General features: G+C 40.0%; 1 protein-coding gene across 1 annotated transcript; it reads right to left on the reverse strand.

Annotated features, from left to right (window-relative positions):
* Positions 1-61: 61 nt before the first annotated feature.
* ccnjl (cyclin J-like) lies at positions 62-20,953 on the reverse strand. Its single transcript, XM_022219511.2, has 6 exons — positions 20,665-20,953; positions 19,944-20,054; positions 15,541-15,751; positions 4,458-4,757; positions 4,173-4,332; positions 62-3,589 (listed from the first exon to the last, which is right to left on the reverse strand). Exons 2-6 carry the CDS (start codon positions 20,019-20,021, stop codon positions 3,070-3,072), a joined length of 1,269 nt encoding a protein of 422 aa, XP_022075203.1. The 5' UTR covers positions 20,022-20,054; positions 20,665-20,953; the 3' UTR covers positions 62-3,069.
* Positions 20,954-27,818: the final 6,865 nt, after the last annotated feature.

Here is a 27,818-nt window from a genome sequence, read left to right on the forward strand (position 1 = left end):
ATGCTGCAGGCACTTCAGTCACACTCCTTTAAGAAGAAAAAAACCCACAACCCTCAGAAACTCAGCTCACTTGTGTTTATTTTTTCATGGCACTTTATGATAACAGATCTTTTTTTCTTATCATTCCGTGTCACATAATCCAAGACTACAGATTGTTACAAAAGAATATAAAAATATAAATTGGAAGTTTGTGGTGTCATTTTGTTACCATCACATAAGACAAGTGTTTGTTTGGTGTGAGTGACATCAGCACCTTTCACGGGAGAGAAAAACGCGTGGCAAAACTCTAGCTAAAAGACAAAAAAGCATTCAGTAATATCTATCACTCAAAGCATGTGGCTGCAATATGCAACATATTAATTGTGCTCAGAGCCCACCGCCCTCTACAGGGGATCAAGCTACGGCAAGTCAAATCACACAATTATCCAAAATAAGTTACAAAAGATGAACCAGTGGTATACACGAGACAGTGATGGCTGGTCAGTTTCAACAGAAAAACAACATATTGCACCTTTGACACCTCAATGACAAGCTGCTCGTAAATTCTGAGGAAAAAAGAGCAAACTGAACTCTAAAAAAAAAAAAAAAAGAACTAATTCACACCAACAGCATCAATTGGGAGAATTACAAAGAGATTTACCTAAAGTATAATGAAAACAAACGGAATGTAGAAAATATAACAAAACTATACAAAAAAAAAAAGGCATAGCATCATGGTTCATATCACTGAACAGCATTAATGTGTACTTTTCAGTGGTGGGAAAGCAAACACATGTCAGTTAAAGATTTAGTGATTGGCAATTATATTAATCTTGAGAGCTGCAGTTTTAGAAGGCTTTATGTAGTGTTATCTGACAAATGTCTGTACATGTCTCTGAACTTAGGATGAGGCACAAACATGAGAGGATGTCCAGAGTCCACAGCAAACAGCAGCGGGCTTAAATGTAGAGTGAAACATTTAAACCACTGGCAATTTAAAGTTTAAGAAACTAACTTAAATATCTAAGTTATTCAATGTCTTCCAGAACAAGCTAACAATTCTCCACAAGACTGAAAAGAAGTCGTCTTCAATTCACTCTAAAGCTGGAACGATTAGTAGATTCATTGGTTTGCATTTTCTTTAAATTACCTGTTTAATATTTCCAGCAAGAATGCTAAATGATTTCTCATTCCAGCCTGCTTTTTTCATATACAGCAAAGATATAAAAACACAATATTATTGTGTTTTCCACTGTTGGCAGCATAAAACTTGTTAATTCCTAAATGGTTTACTTTTAGATATGTCATGGACAATCAGTTGAGAAAATAACCAACAGATAATGGTTAATTTCAGTCAGAATTCAGTCAGAATGCAGTCAACAAAACACCCTAAAACCTGGGGTCCGTGCCGTTAAGGTACCGCCGTGGTAACCAGTTTGACCGGCACTGGGAATCTGGATGTGTTTATACTTAAACAGGAAGTGGAAGATTGGGGATTGCAGCTTTAGAAATCTGGGAAGCAATTACCAAGGACTGGCTGCAGATGTTTGTGGGTGAAGCCAGTGACCGAGGGTTTGTTCCACTCTGCAGCAAATAGACTGCTTCATGCACTCATTTACTGAGCTGTACACAGGGTATGGTCCAGTGATGAAGAAGGGGAATGTTGCAGCCCCCACAGATACTGAATCAGCATCCACTTTAAAGCACAATAGCACAGAATAATGAAGGAAAGACTGCTAGCTTCAGCCTTAAAACCTGAGCCTGAATATACAGTTTCTACGAACGGGTACAAAGAAAACTAAAATTAATCAATGGTGGCTTCTAAGCTGGCATATACATCTACACTACATCAAACAAAATGAATTAAAAACAAACAAAAAAAAAATCAAGAACATGATAAAAATGAGTCATCATAAATAAAAGCTATGGCATGTTTCAATGGCATCATATTCAAGTAATCTTGTTAAAGTCCCTGATACTTAGTGGTTCATGTAAACATTGGAGTCATTAACATAGACACAGAACCAAAAGTTCATAAGAAGGCAGCAGCATTTCATATGTACAATACACAACCAACGTCCATGTCTCCTTCACCATGCTGGTCCAGTCACATCAGTTTGTGTTCACTTCTTTGAGCGGTTCGGGAGAAATTAAAACTTTAGTATGACAAAGCCTGCAGCTGTAAGAGAGCCACGCTTTCACTTGCATGTGTGAAGGCTCTGCCACAAGGCTCCACTTTGGAGATGGGAGAGAAAGATGAGGAAAGAGGAGAACATAAAAGAAGAACCAAAATATTGCAGGCCTGTTTGAGCTGTGGACTTCACCTGCTGTGCATGAAACAAAGAATTCTTCGTCCCCTCTGAGGTCGTATGTTGTGAGGATTTCCCAGAGAAGCCCTTCAGCTCGACGTTCGCTGACATTCAGGAGACACGGCCAAATAGTCTACTGATGTATACAGCCTTTTTAATGCCGTGCCAAGTCAGCGACAAGCCTCTATTTTGTCTTCTATGTGTCTCTCAAATGGTGGCACAACAAACAATACCAGCCAAATTTTCCTCTATAAAATGTGTTCAATTTTTGGGATTACAAAATGGGAAAAAGAAAAAAAAAAAAAAACACGTCAAGCAGCAAGACACGCTCATCACAGATACTTTGTGTTCTGTGCACTTCTAAAATTGGCTCAGCTATCACACAACTGAGAACAGGCACTGAATGAGGTGGGTGTGAGATCACACCGCTGCTTTCATCTCATTCACAGTGATGACAGTCTCATAATAACACAGATTTATAAATCCAGTTTAGAATATGGCAGTAACATTTTTGCAGCGCCTCAACATTTCATATGAGGCAGTGGAGCATTTGTCACGTCAGTGTGATGACTTCCACTGGGTCTGTCTTGCCTTTGGCCCTCTGCTTGCGTTTGAGGCGTCTCTGCGAAAGGGACGGGGGAGCTGGACAAGCTGAAGGTGTTGCAGTGCCGACGGAGAGAGAGAGGAGGTCCGGAAGAGGATGTTTGGGGGTAGGGAGTTGGGACGGAAGCATAGCAGTGGACTCTCGTAGGGTTCTGTGTTCCCTCTCCGTCTCCTGGCGTCACCTGTCAAAGCACCCAGCTGTGAACGTGTGATGAGCCCCCAGGTACCCCCCGCTGTAGGCCATGCTCAAACAGTGTCGTGGTTCTCCAGCGAGGGCCATCTGCACAGAAATGGGGCCCTGGAGTGGCAATGCACGTGCCCCTGGCTGCAGACCCGATGTTAGGCTCGGGTAGGAGGGGAACGCACCCCCAGGAGTCATAGAGGGAGCCCCAGTTAGCAGACCCATCCTGTGGCTCTGGAGGAAGTCCTGAGACATGTTCACCACAGAGCTCAATGCCTGGGAGTCAGCTAAGGCTTGGAGCTGGGAGAGGGATGGGGAATGCTGGGAAAGGTGTGGGAAGCCATCTGGCTGGAAAAGCAGCTGTGGTGTGGAGGAGGTGGAGGAGGAGGTGGAGGAGGCTGGTCTCTGGATGGCCGACACAGGAGAGAGGTGAGAGGGCTGGGACTGCAGAGAGGAGGGCCGGTGAGGAGGGGTGGATTTAGCTTTATTGGCCTCCTTCACATCGTTGTCGTGAGCACTGTGAAAGGAGAAGACACACATTCTCAGTGGGTAATATAACAAAAAGATGAACTTAGTAGGAAAATGTGTAGGCAATTGGTTGGTGAATTACAACTATGATCACAATAGTTCTGAGGGCAGAGAGTAAAGTGGGTGAATTCCTGTGTAAAAGATTAAAAAAAAAAAAAATACAAAGACTGCTGCTCAGATAAAACCGGTAACAGGAGTAGGGATCAGTAACTCCCACACAATTAGTTGTTGCATGTTATACTTGAACAAACCGAAAACTACTTAGTAAGAAATCTGCAACTTACAGGTAATTATTGTTCTTAAATTACACAGCTCTGAGGACATGAGCTATGATTATCAGATGGACAGATTTCACCAGATCACACAGCTACACACACACACAAGCCTTCACTAGTTTAAACAAGCAGCACCTTAAAATTAAAAACATGGCAAATAAAGTGTGTAAAGATGGAGGCCTTATTTTGTTTATCTTGGGTATCCATTGCACTGTAAGAGGCCACTCTGCGAGCCTTGCTTTCTATTTCTATGCATTTTTTTCTGTACTGTTGTGTGTTTGTTGGTGTGTCTCTTACAGCAACATGAGTTCAATGCACTGGGTGAGGTGGTCCCAGGTGTAGCCTGTTAGCAGATGCAGAGCAGTAGTCCAGCTTGGGGAAATTTGAAGGCAAATGCGCGATGCAGCCACACAGGCAGCAGCAACCTGGGATGGTCTGAAACTGAGGAAGGCGTGGTCTACAAGAAGAAAACGGTTTGATTAATTCTTTGATTAACTGTGCACAATCCATGGATCAGTTCATGTCAAAAGTATGTGGGACAAAGAGTGAAGTCCAGTTCATCACTCTCCCTCTAAAACTCACCCTGCAATGAAACCTCCAGGAAGTAGTGAGTGTATTTGTCCATGAAAGCCTTGGTCTTGGAGAGGGAGGACAGAGGCCAGCCATTGTAGAGGTCGCCCTCCTGCACCGAGGCATGGAGGTAGTAGTCAATAAAGTGGGCAGGTGTGGGCATGCACAGATTCCAGCCAAAGGTCTCCAGTAGCAGAAGCTCCATTTTAATCAGATCCCTCTTGTTGAGAACTAGGTTAAGGCTGCACATAAAGCCCAGAGAGTTCAGCTGCTCCAGTTTGGGAACCCGGTCCTCCTTCTCTTCAAATTTACCTGGAAAGAAAGAAACAGATGTAGTGAAGTTAGATTTCATCATCTACATACTTCAGAGCCATAAAGATGAAATGTATTCAACATTCATTTGCAGTTTAGAAACATTTCTTTTTGCATAAAATAGACATTAAAGCTCCTATAATAGTTTACATATACATTTTCCAATGCTTCCTCTGCACTGCACAAGGTTACAAGTCTATGATGAAAATAATCTGACAGCAGCACAAAAGAATTTTGGACTTTCGGATACTGAATGTGTCTTGGGGGACCTAAAGTGTTTGCCTGCAGGAAATATGTTTTATTCTTGATTTTATCGCTAAAAAATTTAAGCTATGATTCAAAAACACATCATCCCACGTAATGTATTCCTTGCAAGGCTAAAACGATCAATTCATAATTCAAACTCAAATTAAAGCAACAAATTCATTCAACAGCAATTTTGACAAACTGTCACTCTGATCAGTTATCAAAGAAAATGTGATGTATTCCTCTTACCATTTACTGACTTTAAAAATGAAAAACTAAAGACTGTTTTTGAGGCAAAAACAACATACTGTCCCCCTTTGCTGTGGGAGGTTATTACGTCTGTTTCTGATTTATAGACTTGAATTCATGGATTAAAAAACAGATTCTGTGATCCTTAAAATGATCAGTTCCAACAGATTCATTGTCAAAATATGGTTTACAATACGCTCACTGCCAGTAATAAATGCACTGGTCTCACAACAACTCTTCTTTAAATAGTATCTTCAGAATGTTTCCTTAAACTGCATTAGACCTGGATTGGACTAACAAACAAACCGTTTGCATAGATCAGAAGGAATGTAAGGCATAGAATGCAAAAGTTAATGCTAACTAATGCAAACCAAAATATTCTGTGACCCTTGGAAGGCTCCAAATTGTGCTTACTGACAATAATGTGAACATATAAGTAAGTTAGAGAAGTAAATGATGAGACTCATTTGTTTGAGTGCTCATAATACCTGAATCTGACAATAAATTCAAATGAGAATGAATTCTAGTTAAAAGGTTTAGAAATCAAGTTTCAACTTGACATGCAGTGGTGATGATTAATTTTTGCAAAAGAATGTATATTAATTGCTTTCTTTCTGTCTTTACAATGATTACAATCATATGCAGCAGGTTTATAGCAGCTTATTCCAGCTTCCACAAACCTAACAAGTGCCTACTAAGCATTTGCAATTAAGTTGACTACTTTTGAACATCTGGCCATAAAGCTAAGCTATTACACTAATAAGCTTAGAGAGGCATCACTATAGGCTTGCAGAGAGTGCAGCACTTAGAGTGGATTATAAAAGCCAAACGCTTTCTATGAAAAACTCACTCGGCTCGATCTCCAATATTCCCGTCCCTATGTCTCACCCCAGATCCTTTCAGATATTTGAGCAATGTCATTATGGAGAGCCCCCTCCCCATCCCAAGACGTCCTCCCTTCCATAGCAACAGCCCCGAGGCCTCGGGGGGCCATGCGACCAATGAAAGGGGTGTTTCTGCCTTTAATCCAAGGGTCCAGCAGGCCTCCTCTCAAACATTAAGAATAAGGGCAAGGAGGTGTCAGGTTACTCCAATACTGGCTTTCCTCTCAAGCCAGTGTGCCATGAACTACACACAGTTTTTAGTGGAGACTAGCTCCCAAAATCTTGACTCAACCTTTAAACGCATTTTTTGAGGCTGATATGAATTTTTGAGAATACAAAAAGGACATACACACATATAATTGTATTTTTTATGCAAGATTACACTTGAAAATCCCCCTATTTAGAATTAATCAGACATATAGAGAGATTTTATAAGCGGTTTATTAAAACATAATGTAGTCGTAAGCTGATTTTTTTTTTTTTTTTTTACTAGCGTGTTTGTCAGAAACTAACTCTTCCTGTGGACACTAAAAAAAGATGCTGGTGTGAAAGCAGAGAACAAATGATTCTACTGTAAAACAGCCATAATGATGTATGGCTTCACAACAGAATTTATCATTTTTTAAAAACACTGGAAGTCTAAAAGTGACTAAATGCCCTTGTAGCTGTTCCTTACTACATTATAATATTCAACATATATGGAGCAAATTCAAGAATTATCTTCAATATGCACTTAACCTCATATGTAGTCATTGGGACATTTTTTAATTTACCGTCTTGTGGACAAACAATGAAATTGCAACAGTTTCTAAACAGTATTAAGTATTTGTTTGGCCTTTCTGTACCGAGATTTTTGTTATATACAAAACCATCAGTCATAGAAAAACACCAGATATGTTTGCAATAAGCCAAGTTTGACAACATTTTTGTCAGGCAGATTTTTCTAACTTGAGTTGTGCGTACTTGACGAGTTCTACCCAGAGCTATTCTTCATTTCACCACATTTATGAAACGTACAGTTAGTATGACTCTAAACTGTAAATAATTACTTCTCAAACTGCTCACAGAAACACATTTGCACTAGCAAACTTGGGCCTTAACAACCCGTACAAATATACAACCAAACACACACATGCAGTACATTCTGCTGCCTGCTGATAAAGATTACAGAATATCCCCATGTTAGGATTTAAAAGTGTATGTATTGGCTTGGTAAAAATATGCATCAAGCTGGGAACAACAACAACAACAACAACAACCTTCTGTTGGGGTAAATCTTTTAATCTAAAACCATGGCAACCAAACAGTCATAATGGGTGCTTTATTGACTTAAAAGTGAGCACTCTAGAAAACAGCTGTCTAACATGCCATAGCTATTGTCACTGCATTTGATGGACCTCATTTACCTCTTTATGTCTAGTGAAGCAGGCTGTCTTCCTACACGGTTCAAGTTTTATCACTGATGTTGCGACCCACCATTAAGCCGTGCAGGAAAGAGGAAGAGAGAGGGATCAGGATCTGCAGTCCAACATCCCGGTGGGTGGGGGTGAGGGAGTAATTAGCAAAGAGGCAGTAATGGCGTCTCTCCAGCAGAACAGGAAGCACAATGAAACAAGGCTGTTTGTAGCCAGCAGGACTCGTTCCATGGCCCAGTCCACACTTGCCCCATTCTCTCAACCTCATATCCTCTGTATCAGTGCTCTGTCTGCTGCTAGACTGCTATGTCCACACAGACGCAGCCATAAAAAGCCACCAATGCCCCCAATCTCCACACAGCCCCAGCCCCTTTGATCTTAAGAGACACAGAACCAGTCAATCTCCTCATTGTGCTCTGTGATTACTCCTCTGATTTACAACTGCAGGTGACCAGGCACATGAGAAACATGGAACACCCAAAGGCTTGAAAAACAAAAACTAAAGCAATGTCAGAGAAACCTACACAAGTACAGTATGAGTTTCAGCCACGATTTGGTTTCAGTTTCTGTAAAAAGAACCGACTCCTGTGCATAATCCACCCTGTGTGATAAAACAGTGGCCACAGTAGGTGGATCCTATGCAGCAATGAACAAACAGATAAGTGACCCTACATCCACATTTCAGGTACACATCTTGTTTTAAAAGGCATCATTTTTCCTACGTTTATATCTACCATCCATACTATGCAGATGTCTTAAAAGTGAGACTTTTGGAATTGCTGAAGATCGAATTTTATTAATTGCATCTTAGTCTGGGCAGGTAGAAATAGGGACTTTTGGAAATAATGATGCACACACTCACATTTCTTTTCAGACTGGGTCTTATCAATCAATGTGTGTTCCCCCTGATTCATCACTCCACTATCACATGACGCTTTTCCAGAAGAAAAGGACACAAGCCTTAACTACCAGTCGTAAACTCAACAAGGACAACCAGTTACAGGTATTGCTGACATTGTTGTCTATGCTAGCCACTGTGCATTTTGGATTTTTTTCATGTAACTACTGTCTGCTAGCCTAGCCGCGCTAGACCCAGCTCTTAAGACACAAGGGTCTAGGAACGCTCGACAGGGAGGGAGGCGGGCTAAAAGGTTGTCTTTCAAATCACTCTGCAGCAATTGGGTAGGTATACAACCAATCAGCGCAACGAATAGGCTGACGTAGTTCCTAGAGCGCCGGATTGTGGCTAAGTCCCATTAGCTTCCCAACCAGCGGAGCCAACTGGTATATTAAGGATTTGCCATATCCCGTCGGCATAAGTCCAAATACGTCTTTCTTCTCAATGAAACACTTCAATGCCGTCCTTTGTTTATCTTTCAAGTTGAATTTTAGCTTCAAATCTTTAAGGGCTGTGGCCAAAGCCGAGTCGAAAGATAACGGTTTATTGTGAGCCAGATGTTTCTGTCAGAATCGTGGTGCCTCTGTCGTCACTTAGTTACGCCCACCTTCTGACTCTACACTTCATGGTGATTTGTCCGGACAGTTTTAGGAGCATCCAACAAGCCTTATGGAGGGTAACAAGACCCACCCTGGCAGAGAATTAAATTTGTTGCCGTGGGTTGTCTAGCGTGGCTAGGCTAACTGTCTGCATGAGCAGGAGGCAAGCTACTACTCAAGCAAATTCTTTCTACAACCAACCAGCTTCCAGTTTATACCAGCACATGCATGCCTAGTGTATGTGACTAGCTAAGTGATATGTGTTTTCAGGATGATTTCTGAAATAATGCTAAATTGCCGGAGTAATTAGTGTGGACGAAGTCTGAGGCTGACACTTGTTCTCTATTTTTTGCAACACAACTCATTAGTGTCAGATATCAACTGATATCTTGTTTTGACTGCTACTTTTCATGACTATTATAAGTCAATCTGCTGATTATTTTCTTGTTTGATCAATTGGGTTCAATAATGTCAGAAAACAGTGGGATAATAAAAACAATTTTCTTCTTCTTAGAACCCAAGATGACTTTGCAGATTATTTAATAAAGCCAACAATCAAAACCAACATGTATCCAGCAAACTGTAATGAAGACTAAGACAAGTAATAACTTTTTACATTTAAGAAGTTAAACCCAATTACTTTTTGACATTTTCGCTTTTAATTACCCAAATGGTCTTCAAGTATAAATGCTCTGCTGACTGGCTGGCTCTCAGTACACATTATAGACACATTAACACTGGCTTTTAAACAGTGCTTATTTTGAATATCCAGCACCATCCTGCAACGTACAGCCCTGGCCAGCTAATTTCATAAAGGTTTACATACAAGTGTGAATAAATCAACATTGTGCTCTTTTACCATTTGCCTGACAAGTATGCAACTCAAATTTTGAAAAGCCTGAACTTTGTGATGTGTATTTCATTTCCTCACTGAATCCTTGTTGCAACATGCCAACACCATCAGCTCCTTGTGCTTCTTTACTGTCATCCGTGTGAATGCAGCCTGAAAGCGATGCTGCATTCCTCTCCTGTGAGTTCAGCCTACCTGGAATGCAGACAGTGCAATGATCCTATCTTACGTCGGCAAATGGAGAAGAAACACAGTTGAGAAGTTTAAAAAAAAAAAGTCCTTTCTTTTCATCTACATTTACTACTTTTCCACACACAGCATGTACGAGACACCTATTACCTACAGGTGACAGTGATGATGACAAAAAGGTTGAGTAAACAGGCAGGGTCTAGAGGTCAAGGGTTAGCGAGAGGTAAAACCAGGACGCAAGGCCACCTACCAGGTGTGTGGTTTGGGGAGGAGGCGGCGGTGGAGGTGAAGAGCGATTTAGAGTGATAGGGGCAGATAGGAAACCTAAGAGCTGCATTCTCACAAAAAACACAGACCTCTGTTTCTGTTTTTCAGTTCACCAACACCATGTACCTACAGTCTATTTTGATCAGCAGTCAAAATAAAAAGCTCATCTAGAGAAAATTTAAGGTGACCAAAATCAATTCTCCATTTGCAGACATTTTCACTGTCCAAAAGGAAGAAAAAGCTGCTAACCCCCCCCCCAAAAAAAAAAAAACCCATAAGCACTTTGAAAGGGTAAAAATGGGTGTCAGGTTGTCTCAAATTGGACATCACATCAAGAAAAGGGAGCTAAACAATGAGTACAGTGCTTTGCTTCCGTCTCACCTCTGCACAGTGACCAGTCACTGGGTATCAGTGTTGGGCTGTCAGTTTAAGAAACTTAAGCTAAGTATTTATTCCTCTACATTGAATCTGTGGCATAGGTAGCCTGACAAACCATACAAACTACAACACCAACATCAGCACATAAATATAAATGCACATCATGGTGTAGGATACTTCCTGAGACTCTTAGATCCTACACAGAACAGATCATTTTTTACAAATAAACAGATGTCAGAAAGATGGTTTCTGACCATCTGTATGATGTGTAATATCATTAGGTGTAGACAGCACACATCGTTTTTTGGAAGTGCCAGAAATTAACTGTGCTTTGGGGAAATGGTATGCAAAGTTCTTTTGATACATTTCACATAATTTCTGTAATTTCTCTGAAGGAAGTATAACTGAATGTGGTATTTCATTAAAATACATTTACTGGTCAGTGAAATAGCTGATCCTGAGGAACTGGGATAAGTAGGACCAGAGACATTTTTTCTTGAAAAAATTCAGAAGGCCCTTTGGTAGAGTACATGTTGTGGAAGTTAAAGTACAACAGGGAAAAAAATGGTTCAAGATGATAACACTGGACAAAGTCAAAAATGAATCCATTAACAAGACTGCATAAATGTCAATGTATTTCCCAACAGGATTTGTTATTACTATCATTTTACCCATAGCCACGGTGACACCAGTGTCAACACTTTGAATGCCACAGTCTCTTCCTGTAAAGTTTTATGTCTGACCTTAACTCATTAAGTCCTTTAAGGAAAAATGGGTCTGGGTTCTTATGGGTTAAAGTTTATAACTACCTTAAATAAAGACTTAGATTAAGAAAATAACACCTTTTAAGGAACCTTCATTCGTATACTCATTCTTTCCTGCTTTTCTCTTTGACTTGACACCCATGAAGGAATTTTCTTTGCTCTTTAAACTCTTATTTGTTGGTTCATCTTTCATTGACAGCAGGGAAATTGGTCACAGCTCCATCACGGAATCTGTGTGTTGCCACCCCTGGTCCTGGTAACTCTCACAATGTAGGTCTGGCCCAACCCTTGACCCCTGATGCTGAATGCTTGGGTGACCAGGGACAACCATAGAAACCTCAGCCCTGTGTATATATATATTTGTGTTAGTGTGTGAGTGTGTGTGTGTGTGTGCAGGGGGGGGGGGGGGGGGGGGGGGGGGTTCCCCACTGAATGAGGGTGTGAAGCACCTTGCTGTTTGGGTGGTGACACAGGGTGCATGTAGGCAAACAAGGGTTCAGGAAAAACACAGAATGTGGCTAAATGTGGAAATTTGTACTGGCAATTATCACAAAACAGATCTTAAGCAAAAATGTGAACTGGTGCTTTGATTGCATCTCAGAATAATGAATAATATTAACATTTCCACACGCATCTATACAATTCTGCATAATTTCTTTAATTGTGAGAACCCCGCATGAGAACAGTTCCTTCAGAATTACTGTCAAACCTCTAAGACTGGGATAAAAGGGGAAGTGGGCTTCCTACTAATCTACATTTGGGGGTACCCTGCTGGGTGGTTCAGTTCTAACATGTCCCATTTTGCAGGCCACCACCTCTCCCTCCCTTTCTATCCTGTTTAACATCAGCAGCCAACCTGTCTTTGAAGTACTGCTCCACTCATTTCCCAACCCCCCAGGGATGTGGGGCTGCTTTTACTGACCGCCCTGTCCCAGGACTGGCTCGCTTTTCCTGACCCTGACAAGGTGAAAGAACAAGGAGGAAATAGAGCCGGCAGCAAAAAGGTAAAAGGACACCACTGGAACCTAGCTGGATAAATGGTTATGTGGCAGTAACAGTGGTGCTCTTTCAATTGTAAACTCTATAATAGATTAGACTTCAATGTGGATCTTAATTAGGTGATCCCAAGAAAAGAATCCATAGGTTTAGTGTAAGGTTGCCACAGCAACCATGTCCTCTTCTAGTGACGTTAGCTTACGGGAAATCTCTACCCTACACACACAAACACACGCCCGCACACACATCAACCTCCACCCCTGAGAGTGTGCTCCCCTCCCCCTCTCTGGGAAGGGGCTGGCTGGATGGCTGGCTGTCCTGCTTGCATTGACTGGCTTTTGTTTGAGGGCTGACTCGAGAGCATATGGCAGGTGCCCCTCGGCACACAGCTCTTCCCCACCCCGGGGCTCCATAGCCTATGCAAGTGCACTGTGTAGTTGACACGACTGAGCTTCCTGTGCTCAGTCGTTTCATTGGATGCTCTTTTGTTTGTTGTTGGAGACCCTTCACTGAATCAGATTCACTGAAAGAACAGTATGAAATCCAGCTTTAGCAATAACCTGCCATAGAGACATTGCAAAATAGATCAAGACAACAGCAGAGACACATCCATGATTCAATTTATGATAAATAGCTGTAGTATGCAGAGCTTTGACTTAGGGGACTTAAACCTGCCATGAAGATTGATGTAATCACTGCAGGACTTCATGGAATGCAACACAATAGAAACTGAAGTCAGGGGATGTGAACTGAATTTCAAATGCTAATTTTGGTTTTCCTGATTGATTGTCCCTCAAGAGTGAAGTGAGGTGTCTAAATAAATCTGATAGCTGGGATAGGTGTCAATAACACTCAGCCTCAATGGGTTTGAAGAACTGAACACAACCTTACTGCTACCAATAAGGAGGAGCTCATCCATGAACAACCACATGCACAGACAAGCACCACAAAAACACACATACAATGGAGTAACAGGATTAAGTAGTGACTGCTGAGAGGCACAAAAGAAGTACCGATTAATTAACTGAGTGCGGAAGCCAGAAAAGTTTAAAGAAAGACAATGTGTGTGCCTGTCAAAGACATGCAGTGAGACCTGGAGAGGTTGTTCAATAACTAGGCCAGATTCCAAAGCACCTCAGGACAGATGAAAACCCAAGACAACTTTGAATCAAACGCCCTTTCAAGCCTTCATCAATCATGATAGAGAATCCCTTGAGTCCTAGAGGAGTCAGAAGCAGAAGAACAGAGAGGAGAGAGCCTCACTAACTGAAAGCCACAATCAAAAGCTTTGATTAAAAAAATACAAAAATCGCATTAATCTGTTACAGATTAAAAGAAAACCTTTTGTCCAGGTTGGCCCGATAGTACTTATCTCACTAAATGAGCAAACTCTTAAAGCTATTCTCGGATTCTCATGAGATTGCTTTTAAATAAAATCTCTTTCAAGTCTCGTATTCAAATTTATCTCACCACAGAGACTTGTCTGATTGCAAAGATGGCCTGTACGCGACTGTGCATAGGCACACACTGAGCCTTCCCAAGTGAGCAGGCCCTGTTCCAGACTCTTACTTTGACAGCATCATTAGTCTAATTACCCATGATGCCAAGGGCTGTGTTAATGTACAGAAAACCTCACAGTCTGTTAATTACCAGACAGACACAGAGACACTAATAACTAACACAAAACCCACACCATGCATCAACAGGGAGAGGATGAATAACACACCTGCTTTACACGAAACACAAAGAAACACTTTCAGAGTAACTCATCAAACCAAACCACAACTTTACTCACTTCTACAGAATTACAGATAGCTCGAGAGGGAATGCAACTTCAACCTCAAGAATAATCCTTGCATCTGTGCACACCGATTCATTTCTAGAAAGTTTTGGACAACAAAGGTAGCACTACAGCACAGAGGAATAAGATATGTTAAAAGTAGTAGGATCAAATCATTGTGGGTTTTGGTGTTTATACGCATTTCCTCTCTAGAAGAAAAACAACAAATATCTGGGTTACTATGCTAAAATACAGGCCATTAGATATTTAATGCCTAAAGGCAACAAATGGATTTTTAAGGAGCTTGTGGATGGGCTGCCCTCTGCAATTAAGCGCATGTTTTTCAGTAAAAGAGAAAAGCAAGAGCAAAGAAATTAAAAAGAATGTACCTTTCATGAGAGGACATACTGACCTAGGAAGGAGCTACGCTAGCTCATCTCAAATTGACTAACAGAAGCAGCCCCTGAGATCATATTACAGCCAGGATCAAAGACATGGATAAAGTTCTGCAGACTTGAGCATAATCCCCAACCATCTGTCCCAAAACAATGGCACAGTCATCCTACCACACTGGAAACCTTGTTTATTTTTAAGGCAACTTTTCCGTTATCAGTTAACCGTCAACACAGTTCAGATCAGTTAGAAATGCAGAGCTGGGAGGGGAAAAAAACCATCATCATCTCTTGAGTAACTCAAATTAGCCTTGTTGCAGGAAGTGTTTCACCTTAAGCCATGTGTGCATAAACCACAGTCACTATGTCTCTTTTAGCTCAGCAGATTAACTGTGGAGCTTCGGTGTAGCTACATGTTAAGTAAAAATGTAATCATTTAAGATGAAAACATAACCAGCACCCCAAATGTTAATTATTATGAGTATTAATGTAAACATGAAAAGTAAGAGTAAGTAAATGTTCCTGCAAAGCAAAACAGTCTTCAAAACTTAAAACAACCATGCAGATGGATTTAAAAAAGAAGCTGTAAGGATGTGTCTGAATGTACTAGTTAACAGCAGAAAGGACAAAGTAAAAATGCAACACTTTTCAAGATGAAAACACAAACCCTAATCTTAGTAAAGGTTCTGCTTTGCTAGATGTAACGTACACTTAAGCATATAGCACTCAAAATGAAAATTATTGTGAGTGTTAATTCATTAATACTCATAATATGATGGATTTGAGTAAGAAAATGTTAATGCAAAGCAGAAAAGTACTTAAACAAATATGAAGATAGCTTTAGAAAACAAGCTGGAAGGATGTTTCTGGACTTACTAGCTAGCAGCAGACAGGACAGCGCAATGACATAGAGCTGCTTAACAGCGACATCATAGTGGTCCATGAACAAGTCCAGCAGGTAGACGGCCAGGTGACGTGCTGTTGGACAGAGCTGGTAGCGATTGCTCAGGCTTGCCAACAAGTCAGCAAAGTACCGCCGCATGCCAATCTGCGGAGAGTGGGCCCGGTAGACCGGTAACTTCAGCTCCTGGAGAGGGAAAAAGAAGAAGAATGAGGGGGCAAGTAAACGACGGGGGGTGAGAGGAGCAGGGTGGGCAGGAGGCAGAGATGAAGAAGCGTGGGGGGTTGTAAAGCATATGCATAATAATAGTGATGCATGTCTCCTGTGGCTGGGTTTTTAACTGCTGTCAGGAGAGCTGCCGTGGGTAGAAAATAGCCCTATCAAAAATAAAACTCAATTTAATACAGAAAGTTCTTGATTATGATTCAGCCTCATTTCAATTCCATTTAATTCACCACTGCTGCAGAGAACTGGAGCTAATTTGGGTCAGTGCAGGGGTCTCTGAACAATGGGCTGAGGGTTTGTGTGCGCTGTGTGTGTCTACGTGGTTTAGGGAGGGAGCGCCTCTCTCCAGTGGCGGCTGAGGAGCAGATAGGATTAGGTTTCACCCCTAGCACATCTCCTATTCATGTTCAATTAGCTGCATGTGTTTCAAAGTGGAAGGAAGACACTCGGGGGCATTAGCATTGAATCAGCCTTGGGTATCTTCCCAATCAGAACAGCAGAGAGCAGAAGGTTCCAGTTTCACAATCTGCCTTAGAGTAAGAAACAAAAGACATGTAGAAGTGCACGCAGAGGCTTGCAAAACAGTTATTTTCTCTGCACTTAAGCCGCTTATAGAAAATATTTTTGTTTTCAAAAATGTTTCTTGCTCTGTAAGTCTGCAAGAGCTTTTGGATTTAATAAGAGATTGAGGGTTAGTAGATTAATCCCCTTAGGGTCAGCAAGCAGTCCTTAAAATAAAGGAAAAATACAGAAAACATCCACATCATGTCAAGACTGTCTAGGGATATCCCTTAGACTAGCCCAAACAGGCCATAAGTTATTTCAGGATTCACACTGATTAATAAAAAAAATTTTCAACTACTTAGATAATTGATTGCATCGAAAGTAAAAATATCAAACATTTGGTGCCTCAAGGTTCTCCAGTTTTTTTCCTTGTTCTTCCATTATAGTCAATTATAAATTTGGGGGTTGAGACCGTTGCTCAGGCTAAACAAAAAAATTGACAATCAATCAAGGAAATAATTGACAGATTGATCAATAATGAAATTAACAGTTAGTTGCAGCCTTCCTGTGTTTCAAAACAAACTCAGTGAAATATACGCCACCGTCTATACTTTACAAAACACAGTTTACAATGAAGTCAAAACTACTGACACAGTCGTGGCTACATGAACTGTTGCATTTATTTTGTACGCAACTAAAAAAAACAATGATGCTCAGACTGACACTTCAATGGAATCCAAAAATAAACAGTGCCCCCTATCCCTTCCAAATCAACTTATAGCAGCACCACCCCCAGTGCCATGACCTACCACATCACCCAATCCTCCCCAAACTCTGCTCTCCTCCCATTGCCTCTGCCTCTGGTCCATCTGTCTGTCTGGGAGTACAAGGGCAGCAGGAGAATGGGGGTAGATGTGAAGGGGGTAGAAGGCTGCTGGAGTCTGGGGGGGCTCTAGGAGGGGGGTTGGTTTGTGTGGGGTGGAGAGGTGCCTTTGTGGGGGATCTGCACCATAATTAAGGATTCCACAGCTGCCTACTGATTTGCATGTCTGATAATTTGCCACATGCTACACACCGCCGCTATCTCCCACATCAGGGCATTATCACTGCAGCAAACGTCATTAAGGCTGGATGAGGCTGTGGGGGAGCAGGCGCCATGCAGGAAATCTGAACACTGTGTGAAGGCCTTTTTTTTTTTTTTTTTTTACACACAGCTCTGATCCTTGTTTCAGCATTCTTTTTCCACCACAAATTTACTGCACTTTCCGATTACCCGTTTGTTTAAACATCAAACAACCACCGCTCATCACCAAGTCTTTCAACAGCACTGACAATCCTGTAACCAACTGTTAGATTACTCTAAAATCGATCTGGCTTGCCAGTCTATTTTTAACATAAACAGTTTAGTCAACAGAAATAGGACGGGAAGGGCAAATCAAACAGCATTCTTGTTATTTTTTTTTGTCTAACAGAAGAAAATCCAAACTTTATCAGTTTACAATCATGAAAAGCAGCACATTTTCAAATCTGAGAAGCAGGAAAAAGCACATGTTGGGCATTTTAACTGAAAATTACATAAATAAATCATTTAATTATGAAGGCAGCTTCTTCATGTAGCAAACACCCTGAAACCTGTAGGCTTCTTTCAACTCAAATCAAGACTTTTCTTTTTGTCAGAGCCATCTACTACATTTAATTTGGGACTAATTATTCATATCATGTAGCAATTTCTCTCATCGAGTTCAACCCATTGACTTCTATTTTATATTAATCATGACCTTTTCTCTTACTCTCTTTTTTACCTAATTATTTTTTTTAGTTAAGTGACATCTTGAAAGAAGCAAAACAAATAAACTTAAGATGACCTGCTATCCCAATTGTCTGTAATAAACTGTAGTATATTTCCATTTGAGAGCACACAAGATGTGTGACACTGAAAATTTATAGACTGCTGTCACTATGAGTACTAACAAAATATCACGTATTAAACGATTGTCTTCTTGTGAAAAGGCCCAAACTCTTTCAGTATCTTTATACATCAGGAGTTACATTATCGAAAGGTAATGGGGAAAACCCAGATTAGCACAGTCTGACTGACTAGGTAAAAAACACAGACAGGTTTAACACACATATACAGCATGTTGCCTCAAATAAGTGATTAAGTCTAATGTGTCACTTCAAATAAAGAGCATTCCTCCATTCACCACATGAATCAGATATTTCTCTATTGTAACTCTGCACCACCAACAAAAGGGACATTGTATTCAACATATGAGACTGCTGCTTGAGACCTCACTAAAAATGCTGATACAGTGCAACCAAACCTAGCATTAGACTGACAGTATCTCTCTCTCTCTTTCATTATAGTATATGAGAAAAGCGTGGGTGTGTTGTTTAGTTTCCAGGCCCGCGTACAGATTTCAGTCTAATTGACAGCTCGCTCTGAGTCAGATCGTCCCAGCATGAGTAAACCGAACCAAACAGTGTGTAAGTAAGTGACTCATTATATGACTCTCAAACATCTAATTCACAATCTCGTACACGATAGTCTTCATTCTATGCAGCTTCAATCCGCGGCACATTAAGACACCTGATATTCAAAACTCGATCTGTGTTTCATCTCCGTCAGCGTGATGATGGCAGGAGAGTCTCGGCTTGAAAACGCCAGTCAAGTGACAGACGTCTCCATTAAAGTGACACATGGGAAGAAATATGATCACGCTTCGAGGTTAATTAAGACATTCTCAATTAATGAGCCTTAACTCCTCCATGTAATCTAATTCAGATCATGTTTAAGTAGACAACAGGACCGTGCAATTATATTTTCCTCCCAACTTTTCATTTGTGAAGATGCTGCTGTCGAATATCAACACAGCTCTTGTCTTCCTTACCAGGATATCTGCACTGTATTAAAAGCAGTCATAGAGACAGTAAAATGTCAGAAAGTAGGGAAAATCTCTTACCATTGCAATTGTATTCTAGAGGAGTCAGTCAGTGATCTCTTGTCTTCTTAAAACATACTTATAATAAGAGAGCAATTCTTGATTTTATTTACGTTTTATTTCCGACAATAATATTTTTACCTTTTCTAAATCTGTATCAGTTTTATACACCACATAGTGATTTTATCTGTCTGTTTCTATGATCGATCTGTTTTATTTTGGTGCTTTCAAAGCAATTTGTAATTTAGATTTGAAAAAGTGCTTTATAAATAAAGACTATTAGTAGCAGTATTAATAATATGAATTGTTTTGTCTTTAAAATGACAAATTAATACTAAACTTCCCAATGTGACTTTTGAACATTTGAGAAACTCCCCAAAAATATCCCATTTACCACAAAGGGAATCACAACAAAAACTGAAAATATTCTCATATGAGGAGCTTGAAAAGGGAAGTTTTTCGCATTTTTTGTAAAAAAAAAAAAAAAAAGTACTTAAACAGTTATTTTATATAGACAGCTGTATGTTTCAGTCATAATATTTAATCACAGCACACAGCTATTTTCAGAGAGAAATGCTCGTAAAATAAATGATTGAGCGTCATGCATATTCAAAGTTTTCTTGCAGTCCACACAGATTTGGCTCATATTGACAACATAATAACAGCCTCCTGTTAAACTGGAGCAGTCTTTGACAGCATCCACTCACCTTGATGCGGAGGGACTGATGGATATCTGCAGCTAGCTGTCCTTTCCACCATTGCAACTCCCTCTCCATCTTTCCCATTCAGAGGAGGCTTCAAGAATCAAGTTTTGGCCGCTGAGACAGACGGATGCAAAACGAGACAAAGTTCAGACACTTACAGAGGAGGCTGAGTGTTGAGAAAACTAGAAAATCTTCAGTCAAATTTTCTCATTAAGATATCTTTTACGGTTTATTCTACTACATAATTGAGTCTGTACCAAAAACAAAGACATGGTGATGTACATATGCATCGGTTTTAATAAAGTTCTGGGCACCTTGCTAATCTCACAGCAGAGGTCTATATATCCGCATAGGCCATTTTCTCTGCTCTGCAATTTAAATGGCTCAGTTAAATGTCCACTGGACCACGCCGTAGGTCAAATTAATCACACCAGCTTTTCAGAAAGCTCATTTTAGACGTGCTTGTTCACCGCAACGACTAAACACTAAGCAATCCCACACTTTGGCTATCAGTGAAAATGCTGTGCACCACGAGACAGCGGCCAAACACAGTGAGGCTACACAAGTTAACTGGCCACCGAGCTCACAAACACTGGCCTCGTTTGGAAACAAAAACAGCTCACATACTAAACTAGACGCCTCGACGCAAACTCGGCTCATGCCTCGTACAAGGCAGCAAGATGGTGAACTTTTCATCTGCGTGTTTGCTAAATGTGCCACTCACCGCTCCGACGGGAATGCCCCCCAGACCCCTTTGTCTCAGTCCGACATCCTGAATGAGAGAACTCCTCTTGGGCTCAACTTTGAGAAAGAGCTGCTTTTGACGGTGAAAACACACGTTTGAAATCCGCCGGAGAGGTCATAAAGCTACTGCCACCACCAAATTTCGCCGACCGGCCTTCGGTTGCGCCGTTTTCCCTCAACTGTTCACACTTTTCCGGGAGACTCCGTTCAGCCGTTTTCTCTCCGGCGGCTCCGCTGTAACAAAGTAGCCTCTTCAGCTGCACCAGCTGCTGCTGAGGAGCGAGGCTCGTGCGCTCGACGTGCGGTCCCTCCTGCAGCCTGGGAGTTGTAGTCCTACAGGGGTCAGTCTGAGAACTACAAACCGCCACGCTTCACCAGATTATATTATATTATATTATATTATATTATATTATATTATATTATATTATATTATATTATATTATATTATATTATATTATATTATATTATATTATATTATATTATATTATATTATAGTAGTTTTGTCTACTTTTATTCATTTCTTAAAGTACGGAAGTGTACATGAAACATGGAACAGTTTGACGTTATAACGCGAAAGTTTTTTTTGATGCTAGGACAACATACAAGGTTATCATGTTATAACATGAAACTTTTATTGTTACAATATATAATTTATTTTGATAACGTGAAACTTCTAATTCTGATCTATTCTTTTGCTTATATAAAAATGTGAAAAGCTTTATGTTATTACAACCAATACAATATATCCTATTAAATTATATATATATATATATATATATATATATATATATATATATATATATATATATATATATATATATATATATATATATATATATATATATACAATGGGTACAGAAAGTATTCAGACCCCTTGAAATATTTCACTCTGTGTCATTGCAGCCATTTGCCAAAATCAAAAAAGTTCATTTTATTTCTCATTAATGTACACTCAGCACCCCATCTTGACAGGAAAAAAAAACAGAAATGTAGAAATTTTTGCAAATTTATTAAAAAAGAAAAACTGAAATATCACATGGTCATAAGTATTCAGACCCTGTGCTCAGTATTGAGTAGAAGCACCCTTTTCAGCTAGTACAGCCATGAGTCTTCTTGGGAATGACGCAACAAGTTTTTCACTCCTGGATTTGGGGATCCTCTGCCATTCTTCCTTGCAGATCCTCTCCAGTTCTGTCAGGTTGGATGGTGAACGTTGGTGGACAGCCATTTTTTGAGATATAGAGCAATGTACATATTATACTCTGCATTGGTAATGCCATATCTAAATTATTGTTTAGAAGTATGGGGTAACACTTACCAGACAAATTTACAACCTTTGTTTATACTTCAGAAAAAAGCAGTAAGAATTATTCACAATGCTGGATATAAAGAACATACAAATGAACTGTTTTTAAAATCACAAGAAATGATTTTTTTTAATTTAGTTCAATATAAAACTGTAATAATTGTGTGTAAGGCAAGGAAAAATGAACTACCGAGTGAAGTTCAAAAACTGTTTCATGATAGAGAGGGGGGTTATTATTTGAGAGGGGAACTTAATTTAAAGAAATGTATGCTGACAAAGCTAAAAAGAGACAGTGTCTTTCTGTTTGCGGGGTTAAAATGTGGAACAAGTAGGAATTCAATGCAACAAATGTGAATACATCTGTGATTAGAGACACTCAAGTTATAAAATCTGTCATCACTGAAACAAAACTAAGAATACCTATATTTTGCAAATGGCCTAATTGGGAGAACACCATAAGTTTCTAAGTTTTGGACCAATGGGCCATTTATGCCTATGTCTCCACATCATAGCTCTATATGGAAAAGAATTGTCAGAGAAACGGATGTTTTTAATTCTGACACTTCACTAAGATGGAAAAGTTTACCAACAACTAAAAAATCAGCTGAAACACAGTTGGCAGCTGTTACGAGGAGATATGGAATGAGTCAGAGCATCCCTATTCAGCTCCACAGTGTCTGTCCACCTAAAACAATACCACAGACTGAAACAAAAAGGGAAGTGCTTCAGACATTTTAAAATCAAAGTTTCTGTGAGAGATGAGACAATAGAAAGGACATAATTCCAACCTCAATGGATGGTGTTCAAGAAAAACACCTTTGCTTGCTGCTTGATATAAAAACAGAAGTCTAACTTTGCAAAAGAAAAGAAAAGAAAAGAAAAGAAAAGAAAAGAAAAGAAAAGAAAAGAAAAGAAAAGAAAAGAAAAGAAAAGTTTAGCCCAGATGGATTTGAGCGTGTTTGGTGTGAACCAAACCAGGACAACAACAGTGAGTGCATAGTCCCAACAGTGGAGCACAATAGTATGATATGGGGCTGCATGAGAGCAGAAGGTGCTGCCATGCAGATGTTTATAGAAAGCACCATAAATGCCTGTGGATAAACTAAAATACTGGCCGACAAGATAAGTCCCAGTCTGCAAAGTCTTGGCAGTAGAGGAATATTTCCACATGATAACGATCCAAAGCACACTGCCAAAAACTGTAACCTGGCCAAGTATGTCACCTGAGTTGAATCCAATAGAATACCTTTGGGGTACTTCAAAAAGAAAGGCAGAGCAAGAAAACCCCCTCCAGCAAAAAGCAGCTGATAAAAATGCAGTCTCTGAAGAACAGCAGAACATCTTTCCATAAATATGTGCAACACTGATAGCCTCCAGGCCAAGAAGATCGAGTCTGCCATCAAAAATATAGGTAGAAATATAGTGTTAAAAAAATGCAGGATTTAAATCTCAGTAATGAAAAATGTCTTGACATCTGTTGCATAAAGTTCCTACTGTCTTCTACTGCACTCCCACAGTCTGTACAAAACCAAATACCATTCTGTTGAACACTGAATTATTACTAGATGGTGAATTGTAAACCATTTTAGATCATTTGATGTTTTGGTGATATTATACAGGGATGTATTCTTATCTTATCTTATCCAGTCTTATCTTTACTTGACTTCATGGCTATGCAATTATACAACGAAACAAGGATTTTGCTTTAAACTTATTAGAAGTTTTGAGCACTTAAGTACAGTTTTGAGATCGATGCTTTATGTCACTTTTTCCTTTATATCCAACATTTCAGAGGGAACTTTTGCATTTTTTACTCAACCAAATAAATTTGAGCATCTCGGTTGCTAGTTACTTTATAGACGCGACAACCTAAACCAATGACGGATTTTGAAAATATGATGAATTAAACAGCTGAAATTACCTCCCCCTCCAGGACTTTTACTTGTAATGAAATATTACAATGCTTAAATTGTGAGTTTAATTAAAGCAAAAAAAGGGAATACTTCTTCCACCACTGCTGTAGACTAAGTCTCATTTTTTAGCTCCATGTGTAATGTGATTGACCATCAGTTTCACAGACACAGTTGAGTTCGAACTCTCACAAGAAACACCATTTTAGTTTCAGATGAGGCTATGAGTTGGTGTGAAGGCCGACTACAGGATGAGCAGCACTTGTTAAGACAGACATTTTTTGCTGAAGTATTGAGTGATTCATTCTATAAATGTCTGCTGGAAGAAAGCAAATGCTGAGGCTCACCACAGGCTGAAAAGAGACTCCTACATCCATCCATCCTTGAACATCTGCACCACCTCCAGTCACAAACCACTGGAGTGGAAACTATGCACAGATCTTCTCCTCACTTGTCTTTCAGATTCTAATGTCAGTTTCCGACACAAGGCACAGTGCAGACATGTTGTTATAGAAAGGACAAGCTGTGAGAAAAACCCTAGACAATAAAATAATAGTGATATCTACCGGTCATAGACGATAAATGGCAATAAGTCAACGGTTCAATAAAATGTTTGATAGTTTCACTTGCATGCATCAGATGCAAACCGCCATGGGAGCTCATAATGAAAACACAAAGTCTGATTGCATTATCAATTCCCAGGAGTCTTCCATTCCTGTCTCATAAAGAGCTCAACATATCTCTTGATAGTGGAGCCTCTTCACACTCAGTTGTCTCTCCATGGTTTCTACGCAGGTCTCCTGAGGCTCGTTAATCTGTATGTGCCTCTCCTCATCCCAGGTATACCTGCAGGCCTCCCCTGGTGGACGCTGTACCATGTGCAACACAGAGTTCAGGGTGCAAAAACCACCTCCACTTGTGCAACTTGATATTGGGATACATGGAGACCCTGCTGCAGGAGCCCTGTTTAGCCACTGGCTAGCCCACCAGTCATGTTAACCTCAGTGGGATCCAAAGAAAACTACATGTGGCAAATTTCATGTTGCATTTTCCCACGACTTGTGTGGTTACTGTGAAATGCAGAACATATTTTTGAACTTGAAAACAACCAATAGTTCAATCATTTTTAAAAAAAAATATTTATTTATTTGTTTATTCTACATTACTGTTCAAAAGTTTGGGATCACTTAGAAATGTCTTTATTTTTTCAAGAAAAGCAATCTTTTTTCAATGACGACAACATTATATTAATCAGAAAACCAGTCTAGAAATTGTTATGTGGTAAATGAGTATTCTAGGTGGAAACGGTTGATTTTTAATGGAATATATCTACATATACAGAGGTCCATTTCCAGCAACCATAACTCCTGTGTTCTTATGCTACATCGTGTTAGCTAATCATGTTGGAAGACTAATTGATGATTAGAAAACCATACCAGGGCCATTTCTAGCAACGTCCTCTGTCATTCCTCTTTGCATGCAACTGTCTCTGTCAACACCCTTTGTCTTTCCCCCTCTTCTTTACCCTCTGTTAACTCAGGATCGCCGTCCATTTTTGGGGTAGGTGCAATAGGAGAGGGGAACACCACCTCTGTCAACTCTGGTATGGTTCAGTGTCACACTTGACAAGTTAAATTCTGCTGGTGTCAGGATTTTTTCCAAGTTGCTGTCTCTTCTGTCTTCAGTTGTTTTGGCTGATGTATTGTCATTCATATAAATCAGTCTTCAAAACGTAAATCCAGCTCCTCTCGCACTCCATGTTGTAAATGAAGCATCTCTCAACAGCAAATGTAATGTCCATCCATCCATCCATCCATTCTCTATACACCGCTTTATCCTCATTAGGGTCGCGGGGGGTGCTGGAGCCTATCCCAGCTGACTCGAACGAAGGCAGGGGACACCCTGGACAGGTCGCCAGTCTGTCTCAGGGCTACATATACAGACAAACAATCACACTCACATTCACACCTACAGGCAATTTAGAATAACCAATTAACCTCAGCATATTTTTGGACTGTGGGAGGAAGCCGGAGTATCCGGAGAAAACCCACGCATGCACAGGGAGAACATGCAAACTCCATCCAGGGATCTTCTTGCTGCAAGGCGAAAGTGCTAACCACTACGTCACTGTGCAGCCAAATACAATGTGATTTTGTTTATTATTAATGATGCATCCCCAAACAACATAATTTTATTTATTATTATCAATGCTATAATAATTTCTTTTTTTTTTAAACTTTCACATCTATAATTTGCAATCCTGGTTACATTTTGCACTATGGGCATCAACACTCTGTTGTGGCGCCATATAGTCCTTCTTATGACTCACTAGATGGAGCCAACACTAAATACCAATGTTTCCCCACTAGATGGAGACAATTTCTTGTTTATTCAATACCTATGCATCCTCCTCGGGATGGAGACAACTGGCTTTAACTTGTAATACTTGGATATTCCCACTAGATGGGGGTAAATAAATCTTAACTTATAATACTTGGTATCTTCACTAGTTGGAGACAAAGAAATTTGAAAGTTTTACCTCTCCCTGAACTTCTGTCAAACCACCACCAGCTGGAGGCAAAGGATCACTACTCAATTTCACCCTTCTCAGTATTACTCACATTTATCCTAATTACAGACTAACAAACACACCTAAAAAGAGAGTCATGTGTGAGCAAGTGCACAATAGACATTTTAACATTTCTTAATGTGGTCACTCCAGCTCAATTACCAGTCCAATTACCACTAATTGAATGAGCAGAGAACCCAGGCGCTGACACAGAAATGGGGAGAGAAGAGGAAAATAAAAGGCTTTATTAAAAAACCTAAACTACCACTGAAAACAGTTTGGAGACTAAACTGAGGGAGAAACAAAACCAAATACAAAAATGTACAAAAACCCAAACCAAGACCAACACGGAAATCCAAATAAAAGACCCAAACAGTAAAACTAAACTAAGCAAGCAAACATTGTACTCACAAGACCCAAGGGAACTAAACTAAATGAGCAAGGTGGGCAGAAACAAGGAATTCAGGAGCTGGCAGGAGACAAGACAAGCAGACAGCAGGATAGCCCAGGTGAGGTTATGGCGCAGTGCATAACCAGCCATTTCTCAATATGAGTACTTGTCTGTATCATAGACTGTACTGTCTGTGGTCCATACTTGTGTTCTGGCATACTTGTGAAACGTCATCAGCCAGAGACTGTGTACTTGGCGAGAATAGACTTGCAAGTCAGACTCCCAAGTACGGACTTGCAAGAACACATCGAGGCTAAAGTACACTTGCTTACTTGATGTCACTCGATTCATCTGCTCCGGTTATTTTTACTGTGAAAAACAATGAAATAGAACACATATGATAACACAGCCTTGCATGTTCACGTTTAATATTAAAACAGTTACTGTATATATATATATATATATATTCAGGTTTGTAAGATGGTCATCATTTTTTAAATGTTTTACAGCCGTTGATTTATTGACAGCTGTAGTTTGTGATGAACTAAACCGTCTCATTCTCAGTTCTATCAGTGGATCCACAAAAAACTTTTCAGAAACTGCTGAAAAAATATTAAACCTTCATGAGGACACCTCATACACAGGATGGAAGGTTGACGGTTTTATTAACATTACTAAAATACATTAGTTTACATACATACCTGCTGTTTGTCCAACATCCAGAGGTTTAAAGTCTGACAGATATACAAACATCACTACACCTTAATGTGATCACTAGGACTTCTGTAGACACTGAACATCATCACTGATTAATGAGAGAATATTTCATGTCAACTACTTTGCTCAAAACCTGAATATAGGTGAGCTCTTCTTCTGCCTGTCAGGTGGGCGGATCGATCCAACTGTCAATAACATCAATACCAGCGTTGGCATCGATATTGAATGACACCAGTGCAAC

The sequence above is a fragment of the Acanthochromis polyacanthus genome, chromosome 10, assembly GCF_021347895.1.
Source record: "Acanthochromis polyacanthus isolate Apoly-LR-REF ecotype Palm Island chromosome 10, KAUST_Apoly_ChrSc, whole genome shotgun sequence".
In the NCBI taxonomy this organism is placed as follows: Eukaryota; Metazoa; Chordata; class Actinopteri; family Pomacentridae; genus Acanthochromis; species Acanthochromis polyacanthus.